General features: G+C 40.6%; 1 protein-coding gene across 1 annotated transcript in view; it reads left to right on the top strand.

Annotated features, from left to right (window-relative positions):
* Positions 1 to 26,171, top strand: part of LOC311245750 (lysophosphatidylcholine acyltransferase 1) — a gene marked incomplete at both ends in the record, with an annotated part of 164,662 nt that overhangs the window by 28,373 nt on the left and 110,118 nt on the right. Inside the window, one exon of the mRNA XM_084335722.1 lies at positions 16,166 to 16,305. Within this exon, the coding sequence (XP_084191848.1) occupies positions 16,166 to 16,305 (140 nt within the window). The remainder of the gene's footprint in view (positions 1 to 16,165; positions 16,306 to 26,171) is intronic.

Below are 26,171 nucleotides of genomic sequence, written 5' to 3'. Positions count from 1 at the left end.
AAAAGCGCCAAAAGATAGAAAAGAAACTAGCAGAGCCAGAACTAATCAACGCCCCTGGGCCCTCATTTATCAATGTTGCGTACCCACAGATATGTGCGTAACCCGTGTGTACGATCATTTCTAAGCAAAGTGTGGGACTTATCAATTTGAACGTGTGCTTGACTTTGTGCGTATATATACGCACAGCTCGGACTGTGCGTACCTGGCGCCCAGCGGTAGAATATGGAGACTGCAGACGCGGAAATAAGCTTCCGTGCATTAGTTTTAACACTGCCGTGTTCTGTATGACCCGTAATTCATTATAGTTAATTGTAAAATAGCGACGGTAGTGTAATTATAACGGGCTCACACTCGAACAAGAGGTTGGCCTGCTTGTTTGGCACGGGGGGCAGACGCAGAACACCCACCTCCAAACGCGATTAAATATTGTTTAAAATAAAAAGAGAAATACTATTATTTTGTGTCATGTTTCCAAATAAGATTGGTCACAACGAAATGCTTTCTACTTCAATTTGTTGGTTAGAATAGATGACCTCCGTTGAAACTTCACTGAGACTAAAAGACAGTCTATTTGTGAGTTCCAGCACAGACGTGATGATAATAATAATAATAATAATAATAATAATAGCTTCATTTTATATACCGCCTTTCAAGAGACCCAATGTCGCTTTACATAGGGGGAAAAAATAACAAAGTAACAAACATAGTGGACAGACACAACATATAAATATGATGAGGCATAAAAAAAAATTGTTTGTTTCCTGTTGGTTGTCAGTTAAGGCATGGGTAGGTAGGGAATTTATTTTATTTTATTTTTTTATTTTATTCTTTCCCACGGCGACTATGGATAGGGAATTTCTTTATTTAATTAAAGTGTTCACAACAACATGGATGCATGTACTCTGCCAGCATGTTTAATATCCATAATACTAAAGGTTTGACTAAGATTTCTATGAAACGTTATTCTAAAAAAAATATATAAAAAAATCAGCTTTTTTTTTATAATCTTTTTAAAAACTCATAAAATATATTGGGTCGCACCTAAATCGGCAGGGTCGGTCGGCAACCGGAAACAAACAATATTTTTTGTTATGCCCGATGGGATTCAAGTTCGCGTTTTTATTGATCACATAGGCAGGCTATACATAGGCTACATGGCACGGTCCATCGTGATATTGGAGATGGATCGAGCAATAGACCATTACCACCCATGTAGCTGTCAAAGCTCCATCACAAATGCAGTTATGTGAATAGAAAGGTTCTTGTATATGCTCTCGTATTATTGTTTATATAGGCTACCTAATACCGACATCAAAATAGATTGTATGCCTCTACAAATCATATGCAGGTAGAAAATTTACGGAAAATCCATCGCGATTTGGAATGAAATTGACGGAGAACTTTAATCCCTGGGTATTAATCGAACGAAACGAAGAAAAAGCAGTCATATTCCAGCATGGTTATTAATGACACCAATGGTCTTTATTAGTGTTTTGCTGCCCAGGCAGCAATGGTCTTTAGGAAGTTAATAAGATATCATATCCGACATCACCGTGTACACGTCTGTCAGCCTGTTGTGTATTTCTCCCAGGCGTTCGCTCGGCTTAGTCCACTTTTCCACATTTCATGGGGGTGTTTCATGACCATATGGTTAATTACGGGCGGTTCTATATGCAAATACGTAAAACCGTGCACGAGCGCGGAGCGTAGAACAAGTGGCATTTATCAACACGGAGTGTGCATAGAACCTGTGTACGCACGTGTGATAAATCCAGATTTTTCTGTACGTACACACATTCTAAATTCTGTGCTTAACACTTTCAGTGCCAGCAGGGGGCACACGATTTTGTGCTTGAGTGCCACCACCCACTTCAATGATGGCGTTAAAACGCCTAATCTATGTTTTAAATTATGGCTATGTGTCTAATTGCCCGTTGCTTATCAATGATTTGTTTGCAGTCAACATTGTCGAAACGGATTGTTTTTTTATCGGTTCATTTTCGTTTTATAGCATTTTGAAAAGCCCTTGTTTTCAAGGGAAATATAAAGATTCCGTGATAATCGCCCTTTACTGGAATATTCTAGAATACACAAAAAACTTTGTCATTTTTCGGCCTATTTATGAATCGTTTTCAAATAAACGCTAGATTATCGATAGTATATCTGTACGTATGCACGCTATATGAAAAATCGATTATCTTATTTCCTGATCACACACACAGACACACACACGCTGATATATAGGTGAAAATAGCTCTGATTATCCCAAGACTGGTCAAATAGATTCCTTACCTCAGATCAGATGTTCTCCAAAAAGATTATTCCAATTCCTGATCACCATTCCAAATATAGATCGCGTTTATTGATCCAACGCTGGGTACTGGAAACACATATTCTCCGCTGTTCTGGTGGTGGGCAATGACTTCGATTGTCTCCGGTTACTTGTCTGACAAGTAAAATGTGGAAGCAGGACTTTTTTCTCTCCATGTGTTTCATTCAATCGAATCCAAAGGGGTGCAGTACCATCCGGAGAGATGATAGGGGCGGTATTTTCCCTGTTTGAGTTCAGACAGATCCCCACTGGTAACGTGAGGCTAGATTGATGAAAAATGAATGGAAATCGATAATTAAAAAAATAACGATTAAAAACGAGATCTCTCGTCGGCTGGCACTGAAAGTGTTAATACTTATAACAATATAGATAATTATCGATATCGAGTGATATAACATTATCATATCGTTATCGTAGGGCTGGGCGATAAAACGATAACGATAACTATCGCAATAAATTATTTCCTCGAAATAAACATGAAACGTGGTCGCAAAGTTTCGATATATCGATTTTCCAAGCTTGGATATCAGCACATGCACTAACAACCAATCAGTGAAGGAGATGGCCGACAGTGAAGGAGACCTGCGGTGCACCTCTGGGTAGAGAGGTAGGACTCTAGTAGTAAACAAGGCTGGCTAGGATAACTAGCTTGCACGGCACTATTTTATATATTTACGTGCCGAGTATGTGTGTGGCGTGAATTCTGAGGCCACGTTTATAGTAGTGTGGGGTATACAGTGGACGTCGTTTCAATATATTGGGGCGGAAGAGAGTATTTTAGGGTAATATTTATTACATTGTCATGGAATACACCACTTAGACACAACAGGCTGGCTAGGATAACTAGCTTGCGCGGCACTATTTTATATATTTACGTGCCGAGTATGTGTGTGTCGTGAATTCTGAGGCCACGTTTATAGTAGTGTGGGGTATACAGTGGACGTCGTTTCAATATATTGGGGCGGAAGAGAGTATTTTAGGGTAATATTTAGTACATTGTCTGTCATGAGATACTCCGCTTGTCGGCTAACTGACTGCTAACATGCGCGGACTGATGACGACATCAACATTCGCAGCAGCAAAACAAGTCTATTATATATATCTATGCTATTAACCCTTAGAAGTCAACGGGCTTATTGCTCCCGTGGGCGGAGAACAAAAGAATTAGAATCTCTCACAAATGCTCAGGAAGTCCCGTTTTTCAAAAATCTGTAAAAATAGAACAAAGACAATTTCGAGTGCATATAGTGTAATCTATATGTATCCTTACTTGCTAAACATAATACGACTTGTAAATATGTTTAATTCTTGCTCAATTGTATAGTTCTAAATATCCCTGTATTCCCCCGAAACTACAACGCGTCACGTACATGCACGCGCGCACACACAAACAGCGCATAGGTGTTAATCACTGAGTGATCTAATATGCATATTCTTCAGCGCGAGAGGGGGGGGGGGGTTGTGTTTCTCACTGTCTGTCGTTGATAATAATAGTCCTGCAGTTCGCAGTTCATTCAGCGCGCATCACGGTGATGACAGCTCTCTAGTCTAGAGTAGAGAGGTGGCCTGTTACTGTTCCATGATTTTCATTCAGCGCTTCAGCTCACCTCGCAGAGCAGCGGTCCTGCGCTCCTGCGGTCCGTTGTTGACGAGTTCGAATCCCATACAAAATTTTTTTTTAACGTGATTTTTTTTTTTACACGTGTATTCTTTCGCCGGTTAAGGTTAGGCATGGTTAAGGTTAAGGTTCTAGAATGTTCGATTATGATATCATACTGTGACATACTCCTCCTGTAGTGTGAAAAAACATGCATTCTCATAAATATTACGATCAAATCTATTTTGTACTTGATGATACATTTGAAATTGGTTTGGTTATGATCATGTTATTAGTGTGTGTGTGTGTGTGTGTGTGTGTGTGTGTGTGTGTGTGTGTGTGTGTGTGTAAAAAACTAATTAATAATATAATTATTATAAATGTCTCTCTCTGTATATCTCTGTATCTCTTTCTCTCTCTCTCTCTCTCTCTCTCTCTCTCTCTCTCTCTCTCTCTCTCTCTCTCTCTCTCTCTCTCTCTCTCTCTCTCTCTCTCTCTCTCTCTCTCTCTCTCTCTCTCTCTCTCTCTCTCTCTCTCTCTCTCTCTCTCTCTCTCTCTCTCTCTCTCTGTTGTGGGTGTGGTTTTCAATTGCAAATATAGCACTTAGAGGGAAATAAAGCCAGCACACCTCAAGCAAGTACCCATGGGCAAGGGATATCATTTGTATGTCGATAACTTTTATACAAGTCCAAAGCTTTTCAGGGATCTGCATAGCCTGGGTGTCGGAGCATGTGGAACGTACAGAGACAACAGAAAAGAATGCCCCCGCACAGAGGTGAATGCTCTCAAAAAGAAGGATGCTAGGGGCACCATCAGGTGGCTACGTGATGGCCCACTGGTCTTTGTGAAGTGGATGGACACACGTGAAGTCTCTGTTTGCTCCACAATCCACGAGTCATTCGCTGGAAAAACTGTGCTGAGGAGAATAAAAAACAAGCGCAGTGAGACCTGGTCCATTGAGAACATTGCATGCCCAACACCTGTCCTGGAGTACAACAAGTACATGGGAGGCGTTGATTTGTCTGACCAACTCATCCAGTACTACTCTGCACACCACAAGACCATGCGATGGTACAGGACTTTGCTCTATCATTATCTGGACATTGCCGCCACTAACTCCTACCTTCTTCACATGGAGCTGTGCAGAGAGCAGCAGGTGCAGCCGATGACCCACCTGGTCTTCCAGCAGGAGCTGGTAGCTGAGCTGTGTGGCATCACAGTTGTACAGGTGCCAGTGGACAATCTACCCACAGCACCAGTGGACCGCCTACCAAGGAACCATTCACCTGTTGCGATCACGCAACAGGCAGATAAATCCCAGAAGGCCACGGCTGGCCGCCTGTTTTGCGTACATTGTAAGATGAAGACCCCCTGGAAGTGCGGTGAATGTGGTGTGGCCCTCTGTCTCATTCCAGACAGGAACTGCTTTTTCACATATCACTTAGTGTGATACAAAACAGGCAGATACAACCATGAGGAGGCACCTATTTTTTTTTCTTTTAATACATGTGCATAATTTTATTTTTTTGGAGATTTTGCCTACATTCATTGTGGTCGCGCGCTCTGCCAAATATCATATGAGGCACCTTGTATTACTATTGTAATCCAAAAGTGATATATAGGGTTGTTCATTGTACAATACAATTGATACAGTTGATGTTTCTTGTTGATTATTATTCTCTATGTGTTTTTAATAAAATTGTGTGATATTCTATTCCAGTTGTCTTTGGTCTTGTTTTCTCTGGTTATGATCATGTTATTAGTGTGTGTGTGTAAAAAAACTAATTAATAATATAATTATTATAAATGTCGCTCTCTCTCTCTCTCTCTCTCTCTCTCTCTTGAAATCTACAGTTACACATTGCTGTATTTAGTGAGGTAAATGAGTACAAGACATGTTTCACAGACACACACACACACATACACAGACAGACAGACACACACACACATTTACATTTACACATTTACACATTACATTTACATCTAGTCTAGTTTGCTTATTTTTTTTTGATATGGTACAGTACTGTAGATACAGACACACACACACACAGAAACACACACACACACACGGCTAGGCCTCCTGCTGGGTCCATTCACTGGAATAACAAAGGAATGACTGGGCCTTTGCTCAGGTGTGAAATGTATCTAGTGACAATGATCACATTGAATTCTGGGAGTGTAGTTCTCTCATCAGATAGCTGAATGAACTTGATTCTACTTCAAGTCCTGTATTGAAAAGGTGTTAGGATTTTACCAGAATGTTTGATAGGACATTGATTGAAAACTATCGTCTCAAATTTGACAATTGATGGCTTATTTTGAAGGTATGAATCTGTAATTTTATATTATGTAACAAAAAAAAAGGGGGAAATTCTCAGGAGGAGGAGCTATTTAGGTTAGACTTCTAAGGGTTTAGCCCGTCCATCGGCGCCGGGCATAAGAAGTTAATTAAACTTGACAGACATTATATCGACGATAATTATCGATATCGAGTTGTATGAAAATAATTTTATAATTTTATCGCGATAACGTTTTTGGCCATATCGCCCAGCCCTACGTTATCGTGATATCATTTTTGGCCATATCGCCCAGCCTGGGCCTGTATGCAATGAGCTACAGTGCATACTCAAGATAGAGGCTTTTATTCCACTCTGAACATTTTAGACTGAGCTAAGTTGTTGTTTCCTCTATATTCATATATTCATGAAGGTCTTGTTATGCTTAGAAGAAACGATGATAGTGAAATATCCATACAAGAGGCAGAAGAAAGGACAAAGTTGAACTGAAAACCAAATGTATTCAGTGGTAGGTGTACCTTAGGTTGATTTTGAAACCAGTGTTGTACGTTGTAGCTACGGTACCTGGTATTACCTGGGACACGATACCGGTACCTGGGATTCGATACGGATACCAAAACGATACTTTTTTCCGATACCTTACTTTGCTGAGTTATGTGTGTCGCGTGTGCTGTGTGAGCCAATCAGAGTCTTTGTTACATTTTGGATTGTTTGAACAGAAGAAATGTTATATCTTGGAACAAACATGCTTATTGTCTCACTGACACCGATGACACGGTGTCATTCGATACCGAATGAGTATTGAAGCAATTTGATAGATACCATGAAAGTTTCACATTTCGTTACCCAGCCCTAGTTTAGCTTAAGTCTTATCTTATGACCACTGTTGAAGTCTGTCCACTATCTCTGGTTTTAAAGCTGCCCTGTTGCAGGTCACAATACAAATAATAATAAAAAAATTATTATTATTTATTTTTATCGATTTTTAATTATCGTTTTTTTTTATTATATATCGAGAAAAAATATATCGCGATAATTATCGTTATCATTTTATCGCCCAGCAATAAAAAATAGGGAAACAATGTCCAGGCACGCACTCCAGGTTTTTCCAAATTTATTGGCAGCCTGTAATCATGACGTTTTCGGTGTGAACACACCTTCTTCAGAATGGCTTGCCGTTCTGCAGCTGGATACTATTGGTTTGTTTTGGCAAAATTCTTCTGCTCTGTTTGACAATAAATAAATGAATGATGATATGCAATTTAAAACCAAAACTAAGGCCTCAGTATGACTTTAAGACGTGAACATGGTCATGTTTGTTGAATAAAAATATATATATTTTTTTTTTGATCGGATCGGGAAAGATCGGTATCGGTAGATACTCAAAATCTCAGGATCGGATCGGGAGCAAAAAAACGTGATCGGGACATCCCTATCTGTGAGGTTACATGAGGCTGTAATAAACTGCATTTCTTATTAAAAGAGCAAAAGACAAATTATACAAAAAATGCATTACATTTAAATGTATTCCAAAGGTATTTATTTGAACTGTAGGTTAAGTACAGTAGGCTTCAAACTAGGGATGCTCCGATATTGGTATCGGTATCGGCCGCCGATATCAGTCAAATAGCTGGATCGGGTATCGTAAAAAAAAAAAATATATATATACCGTATATATTTGTTTAATAATAAATAAAATAAGAAATAACCATTCAGTACATTTATATCTGTGTTAATTTGTTACATTTAGTTTCACTAAGTTAGGAAAGTAATGTTTTAAGTCAAGCCTGATGTTGCCTTGCACAAAAGAATGATCCCAGTCTCTTCCACACAGTGACAGTGAGGCATACAGTTTATTAATTGAATGAATGAAGTTTATTTTCTGTCTTTGTTTACAACAAATCAAAAACACACTTGTCATTACAACTCTTAAAAACAAAATATATTCGAATAAAAAAATAAAATAAACGTGGATTAAATATTTTATTTCTTTTACTTTTTTTGGGGGGAACATTTGACAATGGGTATCGGATCGGTATCGGTATTGGCCGATACCCAAACCCAGGTATCGGTATCGTTATCGGGACTGAAAAAGTCGTATCGGTGCATCCCTACTTCAAACACAAACTGGTAGCAATAGGCCCATATAGGGAGGTGTAGTCTGACGTCACTTTGGACCGCTTTATCAGCTATTGTAACAATTCTGCCTCATGAACATTGGAAAGCTTTCCATTTTTGCACAAAATGAGTTCCCTTCTATCACTATTGTTTAAGCATTTTTGGTTGAAATAAAATTAGGCGATTTTCTTTTACGATTAATTGCGAATATTTTCATGTTGAGCTATAGATTGTGGATGAATATGCACAGAAAGATACACCATGCAAATGGTCATGCTTTATTTGTTTTATACGAGGTGATTTAGAAATTGGCAATGGGGAAATACGTTGCAATTTTGCGAGGTGGACCGCCAGAAACGGAATGATGTAACCACTACACCTCCCTATAGTGCAGAGTAAGGCTGGATTAACCTACATACTCCTGGAAACAAGTAAACGGTAAACGCTACAATATAACACATTTTCTAAAAGAAATTAAGTTGAAACATTTAGCTTTTTATTGGTTGTATCACTAAAATAATGAAATCATCTGGGCCCATCCCTCTGTCACACAGTTAGACATTCACTGGGGAGCTGCAGCGTGGAACCTCTCCTCCCAAGCCCCTGGTCTGAGCCACCCCATGAGCTTTCTTGGTGGGCGCTAGGGTTGGGCGCTTTTTACGGGTACAGACCGAATTACATCGGTACTACCGAGTACCGATTCACGCTAGTAGAATTAATTGGTACCAGATTTCGGTTCCTTTACACGTTTAGTATAAGAGATAAGATAAGATATTCCTTTATTGATCCCCTTGGGGAAATTCAGGCATCATAGCAGCATGGGGGGAGGGTTGTAATTGTAATATTACTATACAATAGGGAGCCTTTTCCACAAATATATATATATATATATATATATTACACTCCCGTCTCTTGGGTCTTTGGAACGACCAGACTAGGTCAGAAGAGTTTGATAATATTGGATGGCCAGATAATGTTGATTTAAATAAATAACAATGTTTATAAACTTTATATATATTTTTTGTTATTACAAAAAATATGGAAAAAAGGTACCAATACCGAATTCCAGGAACTGGTACTTGTATCGGTTCAAATGTGAACGTTACCCAACCCTAGGGCGCTTAACATGACACTCGAGTTTGATATTATATTTATTTTTACTATTTTGAGGCCAGTTTTCAGAGGCGCTGCGCTGCTGCTGAATTAGGACCTACTAAAAAAGAATTTATAGAAAAAAATTATAATATTATTATTATTATAAGTATATATATTTTTTTATCATTTCAATTGGGCTGTGGGGGGTGCTTAACACTTTGAGAGCCCACCACGTGATAACACGTGTTATCAGCCCGCCCCCTGAATGCCCACCACGACAATTAGCGTGTTATTTTTTTATTAGCGATCTGAATTCATATTTCATCAACGGAGTCTCCCGTTGGTAAACCAGCCCCATCAGGAGCTCAGATGTGAAAAAACCGCCCCCTATCGTCTCCCAGATGGTAATGCACCCTTTTGGAATGGACTCAATGAAAATGGATGAGAAAAGAAAAATCCGGAATCCACATTTTACTTCTCAGGCATGTACCCCGAGCCGATCGGATTCATTGTGGACCATCAGAACAGCGTGGAATATGTGTTTACAGTATGTAGCGTTGGATCAATAAAAGCGATCGATTTTTGGAATGGCGATCAGGAATTGGAATGATCTTTTTGGAGAACATCTGATCTGAGGTAAGGAATCTATTTTACAAGTCTTGGGATAATCAGAGTTGTATTCGCTGAGCTCTCAGCGTTCGCCCTGTGTGTGTTTGTGTGGGCGATGGCTTTGAGGAAATCAGAGAATGGATTTTTCAGATCGCCTATATAGCGTGCATACGTACACATATACTCTCGATAATCTAGCGTTTATTTGAAAACAATTCATAAATAGGCCGAAAAATTACAACGTTCTAGAATATTCCAGTACAGGGCGTTTATCACGGAATCTTTTTATTTGTCATTGATAAGCGACGGGCAGATTAGACACATAGCCATAATTTAAAACATAGATTAGATATTATTAACGCTAACATTGAAGTGGATGCTGGGCATTCAAGCACTAAATCGTGCGCCCCCTGCTGGCACTGAAAGTGTTAATGTAAAAGACTGACCTGAGGAAAAGGCTGCAGGGAGAAAGCACTGCAGTCTAGTCGATTTTGTGTTTTGAGCACAAAGTTCATCATAGATCTAGCCTCTTTATTTTGCTCTCAAAGTGCACCAGATTGATGCATTTAACTTGATGCTGAATTTTTTTTCAGGGGAAACACTGAGCTATCCGGTTGCATGCTAGCCTAGCTTATCACAATGAATAGAAGCGGATGAGAAGTGGCTAGCTTAAAACTCCGGTAGAGGCGTTAGTTGGCTTAAGTTCAATGAATGCATTTGATTTTCTCAAATCTATGAGTAATCGTGTTTAATAATCTTGATTTCAATAGCAACCAAGATAATCATGATATTTGCCACAATCAAGCAGCCCTAGAGGAAATCGGTATCTTGCTTGACTCTGGAGAAGTCTGTAAGTGCATTTCCCATAACGTTGGTTGGCATGTTCCTTCTTAAGTGGAGTCAGTGCAATGCCCCGGTATTGTTGTGTATTTGACAATTAAAGAACTTGGACACAAATGTATGGTTTTGTTTTTTCTTCTTTTGCTTTTAAGGCTCAGAAGCCTACAGTAGCTTAAATTCACCTATCTCAAACCCTGCCCTCTTTTCTAGATCCTCCAATCATAACTGTAAGGAAGCCAACTGTAAGGAAGTCTAGTGTTTTAATTCTAAGTGACATCCGTGCAGCATTCTCATGCTTTGGGTTTGGATAAATGTTTCAACAAATGCATAATGCAGAGGTTCTCAAACCCTTTTCCAACCGAGACCCCTTTTAGCAAAGGGGGGGGGGGGGGGGGGGGTTGCCATGCCCTAGCTTGTAGCACACATACCTTAGTTAAATAGACTATTTCGTGGAGTTTAATCTGCCTTCTTTCACTATCCTTGCAACATACAATGTTATATCTCATAATATCTTAAATAATTAATCCTGGAAGACCAGCACAGAATGCATAGTGCACACGCACACATCATGCACAACAGTGAGCACGAGCAATATACTGTAGGAAACACACCATCGACAAGTTTACAACATTCACAGTTATGTCATCGTGCTCATTTTCTCTTGTGTGCGTGAAGAGACTTGGAAGAATGAGGAGCGAGGTTTTGGAGTAATGCCATGTTTAATATCATTGATTCCCATCTGGAGAGGATGCAGAGGAAGTAAACAATTTGAAGGGATTGTTTCCTTTTATACACAGAGGCTGAGATAGGGATCGTGAGATGGAAGTCTTAATTGCATTTACACAGCGAAGAAAGCACATTAATAATTAGGGATGCTCGATATTGGCACTGACACACCATCTCACATACATGCATGCAACACACACATTTCACCTTGTCATCATATTCTTTGGGTTGGGATATATATTTCTATGTATATTCTTTAAGATCGAAATTAGGGATGCTCGATATTGGCTTTTTTACCGATACCGATATACCGATATTGTCCAACTCTTAATTTCCGATACCGATATCAACCAATACCGATATATGCAGGGTTTCCCCCCCCCCCCCCCCAAAAAACTTTATCATTTCAGGTAATTAACATTACATATCTCTTGTTGTGTAATTAACACAACATTATGCATACTTTGACAATAAATAAAATAATAATTTGTTCTTACTTGCTTGCCTGGGTAAATAAAGGTTAAATAAATGTAAAAAAAAATTAAATAATAATAATACAGTTTCTCTTATGGCCGGTATAAACTAAAGTAACATTTTGTACTGAACGTGATGAGAAACGTTGAAACATTTAAAATAATGTGTCTTCATTTAGGTTTCTGATGTCTATTACAAGCCTGTGGTGCAGCTGCAAGTACCCAAACAAAACCCACATGGCAAAAATAATAACACAATCTCGCAAATGTAGACAGAAATAATCATCGGTTGTCCACATCTGCCCGGTTTTGCTCACCAGACCCACGATGACAAAAATAACTCGCTATCATCAGCCGATATTTGTTGGTCTATCTGCCCGGTTTTGCTTATAAACATACAGATATGGTTGTCGGTGGGCTATATTGTGCATCCCAAATATCTTATAGCCTGTAGCAGGGCTAATCCACACACACGTCTGTCTAAAATGACTGTACCGTACGTTAAACTAGAAAAAGTAGCCTGTGTGTAAAACTAGGCTAATAGAAATTGGTCGGCCCGAAATAGCTCAAATTTGGACTATAGGCCTTTTAATGTATACTGCTACACATGTAAGCTACACATCTACTGTATAGAGAATCATTGAGGGATTTGAAAAACGACTTGAATAGTGTTTTCCTTCTTATTTTTCCATGGCTGGGGAATGGGGGTCTCAATTTAAAAACTCTTAGTGTACGTACTACCAGGAGAAGACATTTCATTTAAATATTGTGAAATTGTGGAACAGTCTGAATGTTGTGCTTAAGCAATGTCCAAATATAATACAATTCAAACAGAGTTATAAAGAAATTATTTTCACGAGGTACAGGGATGAAGAAGGGATTTGACACTAATTTATTTTATTTTATTCATGTTTTACATATATTTGTATATATATATATTTGTTTTGTAAGGATTTAAATCGGTAAGGAATTACATAAATTTTTAGTAGTGGAAAAGGGGTAGGATTAAATAAGTGTATACTTCTTCCTACTCCTTTTCGAACATGTAAAATGTTTTTTTTTTTTTTTTTTTTTTATTGCTAGAGATGAATGCTTTGTTTGTTTTATTTACATGTTCAAAATTAAGATTTTAAATAAAAAATCTGATCAAATGGAGGTTATTTGGGTTTTGATTCCATACCTATTGTCTATCATTTGTTCGACATTTGGTTGTAGTGCTGCTGGTTTGGTTTTATCGCTTAAACTTTCCTTACTGGGGGAGTTTTATTCTCGGGGTTCGCACAAGGTACTTGAAGTACTTTACAAAAAAAAAGTCAAGGCCTGGAATTCCTTGAAAACAGCAATTTTTTTAACAAGGTGCTTAAAAGTCCTTGAAATTCAAATCAACCATTCACATTGAAAGTTTTGTTCATCCATGATAAAATTGTTCTGAATCAAGAAAGACATTTATTTTATTTAAAGTAACTAATTGTCGGAAATCGTTTTAAGCCATAAATATTGGATAAATAATAGCATTTAAAAGTGAATTGTATCCTTTTAAATGCCCTTTTAAAATGAAAAATAGTGGTTAGGAAAGTACTTGAATGTCCTTGAATTTCATTTTGCAATGTCTGTGGGAACCCTGTATTCTGAAAGAGCTAATTCTAAGCATGTAACTGTTTGTTTTGAGGAGAGGTTGGACTCAATAAGTGTTGTTTACCGGTATGTTTATGTAGCTGGCGGTTTGCTCGCTGCGGTGGCCCACGGTCAGGGGAGAGAGACTGGGCCACTGCCTGCTGCCAAGTAGCAATTGCTAGCGGGACAAATGTTGACAGAAGATAAGCACTGATTTTATGTGATCATAAAAGGCTGTGAAGATAAGCACAATCACTATTTGACACCCTATCCTATCTGAACACTGCGGGACCAGACTATGGTCGGAAAGGCTTGTTTTCTTAGTAGAGTGGAGAATGGGACTAACTGAATCCATGTCGTTATTCTGGGTAGGCTTGTTTTTCTGAACAAGGTCCAGTCAGCCTTTCTGTTCCATTCCTTTGTTAGTTACCGACTGCTGTTGCCATTTTGTGAGATTGTATGACTGCGTTTTGCTGGCTTCTTGCTCGGTTCCCCTTGTGGATTATCACAGTAAAATGGTAAATGGACTGCATTTATAAAGCGTTTTACAACTTATGCATCACATTCACCCATTCACATTCACTCACACATTCACACACCAACGGCAGAGGCAACCATGCTCATTGGGAGCAGTTAGGGTCTTTTTTTGGTCTTGCTCAAGAACACTTCGACACACTGCCGGGAGGAGCGGGAATCGAACCGGGAACCTTCCGATTACCAGAAGATGGCCGACTGACTGCTTGCCATATTAGGGCTGACCTTCGAATAGTTTTTTTGGAATTCTAAGCTTCAGGGCCGAGATTCGATTTTAATTCGAAGCTTCAAGATAAAAATAATAATAATTATTATTTGTTGTGGGACTTGTACAGCACTTTGTTCAACTTTGTCAGTGCTGTAAAGTTTAAACCTTTTTAAATCTTAGACAAACGAAACACTTTGCTTTCATGAAATATTGTAAGCCGTCATTTGAGGCTTTATAAAAGCAGCACAATGAACACAAATCTGTCAGTGCCGAGTCCGACCTCATCTTAAATAACAAACAGCATTGCTTGTTGTAATTAACAAAGAGAGGCAGAGTTGATTTCGCACACAAAAATAATAATACATTTTCTTTTAAATATGTTTTTAACACTTTGACTGCCTAAAAACGATTTACAACGTCTTTGCTGGCGATGCTAAAGTTGCCGGGGGACGCTGTACATCGTCCTTATATCAATATTTCAAAAATCTGGAATCGGATTCATATTCCCCCTCCGCTGGCCTGAGATTCACCAGCAGGACCCACTGAGCTCTCTGGCGGTTCAGGAGCGCCATCTGGTGGCCGATCGGCGCAACTGCTTAACAGGAAGCGCAGTAGAGGTTTTGCTGGTCGGCCCTATTGCTTCCGGCCACTCGGGATAGGTTCCGGCACTCTAGCTCGTCACTCTACATAGCGATCGATTGCCAATAACTCGATAAACAACATGATTTGGACGTATATACCATTATACAAGCTGGAGATGGACCGGGTAATAATATATCCCATAATGATAAAATTTCTACTCGACGATGATCGCCCAACGGCGCGCGGAGACTGGGGTGAGTTTCAGCGTGTAACGTTACCATCTTCGATACTAACTGCTTTTATCCACATTTGACCCACATTAGATGATTGGTATAACGCTGCCCACGGAATTATAAACGCCCCCTCGCCCATCCGGTCAACATCAGATGACGTGTAGTAACTTCTAGAAGTACGTCTAGTTGGAATTTTTTATATCGCGCTGATTGCCATCAAACTGTATTTCATCATCAATATAATGCATTTGGGGCTATATATCACGTTCTGGAGAAAGTTGCAGAAAGAGATGAAAACATACTTATACATTAGACCATACTTTACTATGAATATGTGAATGAAAAAGTTTAACGTTGCTACACAATGAACAATACATATAGGACTTTGAATGGGCCCTAATAATGGCAATGTAGCAATAGAATTTAAAAAGTTATAGCCCTGCAAAGAAGGGGACGTTCTCCATAGACAAATAGCGCTGGCAATCTATGGTATATCATTAATTTAACCCATGGCAGCCAAAGTGTTAATATATTCAATTTTTTTTTTCATATTCGAATCCCATGCCCATCGAACGAAGCTTCGAAGTATTTAAGACAGCCCTACGCCATATCCTATGATTATTAACTCTTTGATGCTGTAATCATCCATTCCTTTCTTTCATGTTCAGATAGTTTTGATTGCTTTTGCTCTGCTCCCTCTCCGTTTGTTCCTGACCGCTTTCATGACGCTGCTAGCCTCATCCTTCACTTTCCACTCTTTAGGGGGACATATTGACGAATGAAGTCTTATTGTGTTTATAATATGCTCAGTGATTTGCGTTAATGTAATGACTGCTGTGTAATGTAGTATTATGATTTTTGATACTACTATTTTGATACTACGGTATGGTGTCCCTTTCTGCTGCAGATAGCCTTGATGACGGTGACCTTGTTCCCCATCCGGCTGCTCATGGCTGCCTTCATGATGCTGCTGGCCTGGCCCTTCGCCTTCCTGGCATCAGTGGGGCGCCGCGAGTCCGCTGTCGAACCCCAGTGCCTCTGGAGAAGGTGGGTGCCGCTGTGTGTTTGTGTTGTTTGGGATGGGTAACCAGTATGTGTTTGTGTTGTTTTCAGACGGGGAACAAGTATGTGTTTGTGTTGTTTGGGACAAGTAACAAGTATGTGTTTGTGTTGTTTGGGACAAGTAACAAGTATGTGTTTGTGTTGTTTGGGACGGGTAACAAGTATGTGTTTGTGTTGTTTGGGATGGGTAACAAGTATGTGTTTGTGTTGTTTGGGACGGGTAACAAGTATGTGTTTGTGTTGTTTGGGATGGGTAACAAGTATGTGTTTGTGTTGTTTGGGATGGGTAACAAGTATGTGTTTGTGTTGCTTGGGACGGGTAACCAACCAGTATGTGTTTGTGTTGTTTGGGACGGGTAACCAGTTGGGATGGGTACCGAATTCGGTACTTTTAAAGGTACCTACCGAAACACGTCGGTACTACAGAGTATCGATCCACGTGTGTGTGTGTGTGTGTGTGTGTGTGTGTGTGTGTGTGTGTGTGTGTGTGTGAGTGTGAGTGTGAGTGAGAGAGAGAGTGATTCTGACCGGCCCGCCAAAGATTACATGATTAAAAAAAAAATTAATATCACTCAATTAATGACAGATTTCATTGATAAATTGAGGGAAAACTTTGCAAGTCGATTTGATGAATTTGACATGTCCAGAGAATTGATGCATTTTGTGAGCAACCCATTTGCCAATGTAGCTGCTATTTCCACAAAAGGACAAGAGTTCCTTGCATCACTTCACATTGATGAAGGTCTCCTGCAACTTGAAATAATTGACATGCAAGCATCATCTGCTCTGAAGCAGGCACTTGAGAAGGAATCCACCACAACATTTTGGATAAAGTGTATTCATGTCAAGACATTCCCCAAAATAAAAACGCTGGCAATATCTGTGCTAACAATGTTTGGCTCAACATACACCTGTGAATCCAGTTTCTCTCACATTAATGCCATTAAAACAAGCAACGTGCCTCCTTGACAAATGAGCATTTGCATCACTGTTTGCGGGTAGCCCTCACTTCCTATGAACCCTCTTTCTCTGCCATTGCCCAGTCATATATTTCGATTAGGGATGTCCGATATTATTGGCCTACCAATATTATCGGCCGATATTGGCATTCAAATGTGATATCGGAAAATATCCGTATCGGTTTTCAAATATTTTACATTTTTACATTTCTATAACCTTTATTTACCCAGGCAAGCAAGTAAGAACAAATTCTGATTTAATTTATTGTCAAAAGTATGCATAATGTTGTGTTAATTCCACAACAAGAGATATGTAATGTTAATTACCTGAAATTATTCCATTTTTGGGGGGGGGGGGGAAACCCTGCATATATCGGTATCGGTTGATATCGGTATCGGAAATTAAGAGTTGGACAATATCGGTATATCGGTATCGGTAAAAAAGCCAATATCGAGCATCCCTAATTTCGATCTTAAAGAATATACATAGAAATATATATCCCAACCCAAAGAATACGATGACAAGGTGAAATGTGTGTGTTGCATGCATGTATGTGAGATGGTGTGTCAGTGCACTGCCCAGACATTTGCAAGTTGCCAACTCATACAAAAACTGAATTGAAATGAACATAAAGATGAGTATCTCACCCCGTTTCCCTCAATGAACCAGTATTATAGTTAGATTTATTTATACAGAAAGGGTAAAAAGACATTTCACAATGTACATTTAAACTGGCCTGACTCAGTTACAAAAGGTTTTTCAGCAGGTTCCTGTTCTGCAGCACATGAAACAAAAAACAAAACAAAATAGGCAGTTGGACTACATACAATCATATAATCGTTGTGGACAGCAAGGACAAACATGCATTCATAGCAGTCAATACAAAACAACAGTATCAACAAGATTAAGACCTAGGGAAGAGTTGGATCAGATGTGCAGATGTTTTCTAGCATCAGATGTTGTTTGTAGGCCTGTTTGAAGTGGGAGATGGAGGTTATTGCTCTGATGTGGAATGGGATCTCGTTCCAAATGTTGGTGTTTGTGTGGAAGAATGATCTTAGTCCATAATTATTTTTGTAAGCCGGCACTGGAATGAGTGCATGTGAGATTGATCTGGTGATACGTTCTTGACTTGTATTGTGTCTTGGGAGTAAAGCTGTGAGTGTTGGGGAAGTGTTATTTCTGAGCATAAAATAGAATTTAGTGGATAGATTTTGTGTAGTTCTGAAAAGAGTGTGAGAGTGCAGTACAGTGGTGAGTCCAGGGTGGACATTTACCATGAATTGTATAAGCTCTATTGTACAGTCTTGCTATGGGTTCTATAATTTCCGTTGTTGCTTGTGAGGGACCAGATTGGGAGACAGTAAGATGTTGTTGAAAGAAAAATTGCATGTAGATATGTGTTTGAACAGTGAGGGTGAGAAATGGTCTGATCTTGCTGTAAACAAATAGTTTTTTTATTTGCCTTTTTGACTAAACTATTGATGTGATGTTTGTAAGTGAGGTGTGTGTCAAGAGTTACTCCAAGGTATTTGTAGGTTTCTGTTATGGTTAATGTGTGATTTGCAAAGTGTATGGGGTCAGACATTGATATGTTTTTTCTAGGGGATCGGAAATACATACATTCAGTCACCCTGATGAAGGGACTGAGGTGCCAACATGGCTGTTTGATAAAAACAGGGAATGCAAATTTACTGAGGAAGTTATTTGGTTATTTTATTGTCTAACATGTTTTTTTTTTTTTACTAGCAAAACTTTGTCAGGCAAAATGTCTATCTAACCCCATTTATTTAGGCTAATATTAGCAAGTCCAAACCTCTTGTGTTATCAACCAGTTAAGCTAGTTAGCTAATATAGCTTACATTAACACTTTCTTTGCCAGGCTTATGTACATCATTATACCATCCTCTAGCTCTATTTGTCTATGGAGAAGTTCCCCTTCTTTGCAGGGCTATAACTTTTAAAATTGTATTGCTAAATTGACATTACTATGGCCCATTCAACGTCAATTATCTATCGTTCAGGACGTAGGAACGTTATACTTTTTCATTCACATATTCATACTAAAATACGGTCTAAAGTATAAATATGTTTTTATCGTTTTCTGCAGCTTTCTCCAGAATGTGATTTATAGCCCTAAATGCATTATATTGATGATCAAATACAGTTTGATAGCGATCTGCGCGAGATAAAAAAATTCAAATGGACGTGCTTCTAGAAGTTACTACTTATCATCTGATGTTGACCGGATGGGGGGGGGGTCGTTTATAATTCCGTGGCCAACGTTAGATGATTCATCTAGTGTGGGTGATATGATCATTAGAGCAGTTTATATCGAACACGGTAAAAAAAAAACTTGAATCTTACCCCAGTCTCCTCGGGCCGTTGGGTGATGAGCGTGGAGCAAAAATATTCCTATTATGGGATGTAGAAATATGCGATCCATCTCCAGGTTGTATAATAGTATATACGTCCAAATCATGTTGTTTATTGAGTTATTGGTAACGGATTGCTATCCATTGTGTCTAGCTCGAGTCCCCGGACTATTACCGAGTGATCGGACCGAATTGGAATGAGCACCAGCTTCCGTTTCCTGTTTCCTGTTTGGGCGATCCGCCGATCGGCCACCAGATGGCGCTCTTGAACCGTTGGAGAGTTGAGAGGGGATCAACAGTAGATCGGGATCAGGGCCGATCACGTGATTTTCCGAAGATCGGGATCGTTTTTTTATATTTTTTTATTTAATTTTTTTTATTCAACAAACATGACCATGTTCACGTCTTAAACTCATACTGAGGCCTTAGTTTTGGTTTTAAATTGCATATCATCATTCATTTATTTATTGTCACACAGAGCAGAAGAATTTTGCCAAAACAAACCAATAGTATCCAGCTGCAGAACGGCAGACCAGCCACACTCTCAGACCCAAACGCATTTCCTTTGATTTAATTATACATCAAATGATTTATGTCAAGGATTGCAATGCCTCGCTTGAATGAAGTTAACTTTTCACCTGGATAACGTCAACATTCAGGGTGAATGTAATGTGAGAAATTGGGATAAAAAATAAAATAAAATAAAAAATAAACAAAACATTTTAAATATATATTTTTTTTTGATCGGATCGGTGTCGGTAGATACTCAAAATCACATGATCGGGATCGGATCGGGAGCAAAAAATTTATTCGTTATAATTTCGGCCATTAGCCACCCTGCTCTTTAAATATCAGTATTGATATTTATAAAAAAGTATACTAACCCTCTAACCTTTTTACTATTGTGTACCCTAATACTATGCTACTATTCTTATACTGCTACCTATCTTGCTAATACTGTATGTCTAAACTACTATGCACTCAAGAGTGTAACACTCAAGCTCGACACTATTTGACAAACAATGCCACTGACCATTAGCTGCCAGAGATGTACCCATCCTGGTGACATGTGGTTCACAATGATCTGTAAGTCGCTTTGGATAAAAGTGTCAGCTAAATGACTCAATTGTATCGATAGCTGCCATTGAAAAACCCACCAACCCTGGTGAGAGGATGTACTAGTACAGTGCACATTTTCTCAATACACCAAGTGAAGATGGGGCCTTTTTTAATGAGTCTGGATTCAAAATAAAAAAAAGTGAACCTGTCCTTTTAAGATAGGAATAAGTCTCAATTAGTGTGCTTTTCCATGAGTTGGTCCCTCGTCAATTCTGGGGAGAGTGTCTTCATAACCTTGCCTTACAGCACCAGAGATCCACCATTTGAGTATCGTGATAGCTACCCTGGACAGAACGATTGCTCATTACGTAGGCCTAATATCATTTAGGTTATTAGAACCCTTGTGAAATTACTGACATTATCCTGAGTCATGAATTTCAGTAAATGTTTTATGATATTATAGTGCTTTGGAATGGACCATTGGTTCTCCATTGAGAGCACAGACAGTGTCTTCCTACTTTTCTATTATCTATCAGGCTGATGAGGTAGTGAACGATCCTCCCAGAAGATGTATGGTGTTCTGAAAAGAAAAAAAGAAGAAAGAAATATATATACATTTTATTATTATTATTTTATTTCAGTATTATCTCTTACCTGTCCCTGTACACCCTAGCATACGTCTTAGAACTGTATTGAATCTGTGACTTCCATCTCTGACTGTTGAGGAGATCGAGGCTCTTATCGCCTCCGTCTCTGCTCACACACCCCCCTTCCTCCCTCCCTCCCTCCCTTACTCTTCCATCACACATCACCTTTTATCTCCCATCACCTCCTCGACCCGACCAGCCTTTGTTATCCACCCCTCCCCCCACAGCACCCCATATTTGCTCCCACCTGAGGCTCGTCTTATCGGCTGCCTGGATCACCTCGCTCCTTCCTCACAGTGCTCACACACTGTTCACTCTGACTCACCATGCGGTGCCACCATTCAGCTGCTGGCCCTGTGGCCCCTCAGAAGTCTTTATTCCCCCCCCCCCCCCCCCGCTCACCGGACGCGTAGTGATAAGCTGTCCAAGGGAAGTCTCGGCTGCCTATTCTTTAATGCCAGCCCAAGAGTGCTTCCGCGTTTTCCCTGATTGGCCGCGACAACGCCTAGCACGCCCCGCGGCAGAGCGGCAGCGGCGCATAGGTTGCCGCGGCATTATGCATTCGTAATCCCCCCTGTTTTAACATCGACGGTTAGCTCAACTCGTTCCTCAGCTTGCTGTGGAGCCTGCGGTGCGTTGGTGACAAGTTCGAATCACTTCAATTTTTTTTTTCTTTTTTTACGTTTAATTAATTTATCATCTCTCTATATAAACGTAACTAGCGTCTGTCTTTCTTTCGCCGGTTAAGTTTAGGCATTCTTTCAGAGTTGGTTAAGGTTAGAGTTTGTCTTAGAGCATGGCAATAGAATGCCTGTCTTTCTTTCGCCGGTTAAGTTTAGGCATTCTTTCGGAGTTGGTTAAGGTTAGGGTTAAGTTTAGGCATTCTTTCGGAGTTGGTTAAGGTTAGGGTTAAGTTTAGGCATTCTTTCGGAGTTGGTTAAGGTTAGGGTTAAGTTTAGGCATTCTTTCGGAGTTGGTTAAGGTTAGAGTTTGTCGCAGAGTCTTTCTTTCGCCGGAGCAGCAGCCTATTTCCGCTCTGCCGCGCGCCGCGGTCACATGGGCGTCGTGGCCAATCAGAGAAACGCGAAGCACTCTTGGGCTGGCATTAATATAGACGCGTCCCGGCTCCGGCTACAAGTTCCCTACTCCTGTTGAATATACTCGTACTTTTTATGGAACTAAAAAATACTCGCCTGAAAGGTTATGAGCGAGCGGGCGAATGTACATATTTATAGTATGGTGGTGTAGTCACACTGTCGCCTCACAGCAAGAAGGTCCAGGATTCCATTCCCGCTTGGGGACCAGGTTTCCGCGTTGCCAGGTACCCAGGTGGGGTATCTCCCAGGTCTTTCTGTGTGGAGTTTGCATGTTCTCCCCATGCTTGCATGTTCTCCCCCCCCCCCCCCACCCCGATAACAGAAACCCAATGTAAAAACATGCACAACAGATCGCTGACGCTGTCGCGTCCCTGACGAAGACGGGCAGGAGCACTTGGATTGGTCCCCGGGCGCGGTACCTCGCCGACGCCCTGTCTGCTCCCGGCTGCCCTTGGGGGGAAGGACGACGGGATGGGTCAAGCGCCAGAGCTCAAGCGCATCGGCGACCCTGTGTGTGTGTGTTCCTGTGTGTGTGTGCCGTTGCATGCCGAATAAAGACTTCTGAGTAGGGATGCACCGAAATTTCGGCTACCGAAAGTTTTCGGCCGAAAATGGCAAAAAATGGCCTTTCGGCTTTAGGCCGAAAGAGTTTTTTCACCGAAAATATAATACCGAAACAGAAACAACCTGTAACCTAACGCGTGTTGTTGTGATGATGTCGCGCTGTCGGGAGTCGCGCTGTTTCTATGTAAACTCTGCGCGCAACGCGTCCAATAAATGCGTCTTTAACATCCTTATTTACTATATGCCCGTCGCGGTTAATCACTGAGTGATCTAATATGCATATTATTCAGAGCGAGAGGGGCGGGGGATAGTGTTTCTCACATTGACGCTGTCTGTCGTTGATAATATAATCTTTCTCGAGCATACACGTCGCGCGTCTACTGTGCCGAGTCAAGAGAGCACATTCAACTGGGGACTAGAAAGGTGCGCTCAGTAGAGAACAGATGTCCGCCGCGGCAGCCAGAGAAAAGGTGGAATTAATGTGCTGTATGCATTCAGAAGTGCTGAATAAATGTTTTATGGACCCATAATAGTGATTATTTATTATTTAAGTTAAGTTTAGCCATAATCATATATTTTTCCATAATCATAATGTTCCACAACATTGGTATAAAAAAAAATCTATTCTATGAATCATTTTCGGCATTCGGTTTTCGGCCAACTGTTTTCTATTTTCGGTATCTGTTTCGGCCAAGAATTTCCCATTCGGTGCATCCCTACTTCTGAGTTAAGTCCTGCATTACATAGGAGGGTTTGGCAGACAGAGAGAGAAAGGTCATGAGTGGGTAGGAACTGGAGTCAGGGAAGTTAACTATGTGCCTTTTACCTGGAAAATAGCCACATTGGGCCAAAAACCTCTCTGGGTGAAAGGAGCCTGTGCTGCTCTAGTCTCCTATAGGATGGCAGGGTCGAGTTGCTCATCATGTGATACATTACATTTGTTTATTTTATGTAGAAGTTGCATTAAATAAAGCCTGGTCTTTTCTGTATCCTCAGAAGCCCCTCTGAGCTGGCTAGATTTGGGAGCGCTCCATCAAACCCTAAGTTGCATGCGTACACAGACCTGCTGCTAACACATACTGTAGCTGCCTACTGGATGCCTAGCAGGGTGTGGCTTAGGAGGCTTCCCTGATGCCTTCTGATTGGGAAGGGTGTTGTCGAACTTGGTTTAAGGATTTGAAAATATTTCTAAGTTCTGCCCAAACTCAACGGCCGCCTATTGCTCCTTTTAAAGAGGACATGTCTGTGTGTGCATCACCCGCCCTCTTGCAAGCTAACTAGATTTCACAGCATCAGCTTTAATCACGTCATCTGTGTTTAGGGTGTATTGCTTGCTGTAATGTGACAATTTCTTAGTATTACGTTTTAATATAGTATAGTCCCTGAAGGTGGCAAGGTCATTGGCTGCCAGTACACAAAAGAAGAAGTTTCCCTGAGACGAAAAGGATTTAGGAACACGGGGACAGGTCCTGTCAGATGGACTCAGACTTGGGTGTCCTGATATGGTCTTTATAGCCATTTGATGAAGTGTCTTTAGGAAGGCTATATGGACTAGAAACTGCACTGAGAATAGGTTTTCCCATGGTGCTTATACAGTATAGCCTGTTGGATGAATTGAGAATAGGTCATCCCAAGGTGGTCTATATAACGTGTTAAATTAATAGAGAATTTTTCCCAAGGTGGTTTATAGGCTAACCATCGAACTAATTTAAAGGAAGGAATTTCTGTCTGCGTATGTATTTATGTATGTGCATTATGCCGTATGTGTACAGTGAAAGCAGTAGCTACAGTATGGGTAACAGAGCCTAGGCCCTAGGGTATAGGCAATGGAGTTCAGATTTCAGAGTGTATATGGTATGGGTGGGGGGGGGGGGGGGTTGCTGTGGTACAAAGATCAGGGAGATGACAGCTGAGGGAAAGAAGCTGTTCCGAGTCTGCTTGACTTGGAGCAGATGTCCCTGTAGCAAAGGGGGCAAACGGTCCATGATTGACAATGTTGCATGCCTTCCTCAGTCACCGTTTGTGATAAATAGACTCAATTGCAGGTGATGTGTTGGTCTGAGGCAGTACCAGACTGTGATGTAGTTGGTGAGTATGATTTCTATGGTGCAGTTGTAAAAGTTCACCGGAATCTGAGGAGACAGGTGGGTTTTATTCAGTCTCCTCTGGAAGAAGGGTCTATATCTCCTATTCGATGCATTGACAATAATGAGTTCTGAGGTTGTCTCTGTCCTATTGTCTCTGTCCCCAAAAAAGAAAACGGTGACCTCCTACCTAAACGACTACCGCACTGGCATCAGTCATCAGGAAGTGCCTCGAGCAAAACCCACTGCTCCATCCATCTGCTCCTCTCTACATGACACCCTAGACCCCCTTCAGTTTGCATACGGACCAAACAGGTCCATGGATGATGCCATCGCCCTGGCAACACACACCACACTCACTCACCTGGACAAAGAGAACACGGTGCTCTTCACTGACTACAGCTCATCTCTAAGCTTGCTGATCTTGGACTGGAGATCTGCAGCTGGATATTTGAATTCCTGGACAGGCCCCTGGTGGTGAGCATGGGCAGCGCCAGCTACACCTCCTCCTCCTCGCTGACCCTTAACACGGGCGTACCACAGAGCGGTGTGCTCATTAAATGATAATAATAATAAACTTTATTTGTATAGCACCTTTCATACCAAGAATTGCAGCTCAAAATGCTTCACAGCAGCATAAAAGACTGGCACAAAATGAGCACATGAGAAAGTGCAGACACGTAAAAATCAAATCGTTTTTCACATTAGGATCCGACATCCCAACAGGCCACCTTGTTTATGGTTTGATTCTATGGCAGTTTTAAAATAGACAATGATGAAATAGAATAGAATAAGGGCGGCTGGGTGGCGCAGCGGAGATTGTGCTCGTCACCAATGCAAGAGACTCCGGTATCGAATCCGGGTGTCAGCATTGCCTCCGGCTTGGGCCGGCCGTCATACTGGCTCAATTGGCAGAGCCAGTGGGTGGAAGTCGATGGGTGGTAGTTTGGACGTTGTGGACAGCGACTCCTACAGGTCGGTTGGGGGACGCCTGCACAGCAGAGACAGGAAGTGGCGGGGGTGTAGTGTGAGCCTCCCATGCGTTACACCTCGCCAATGAGAGTC

This window comes from Notolepis coatsorum (genome assembly GCF_963971535.1).
Source record: "Notolepis coatsorum genome assembly, chromosome: 19".
Taxonomy (NCBI): Eukaryota; Metazoa; Chordata; class Actinopteri; order Aulopiformes; family Paralepididae; genus Notolepis; species Notolepis coatsorum.
This window is presented reverse-complemented; position numbering and strand designations above follow the sequence as displayed.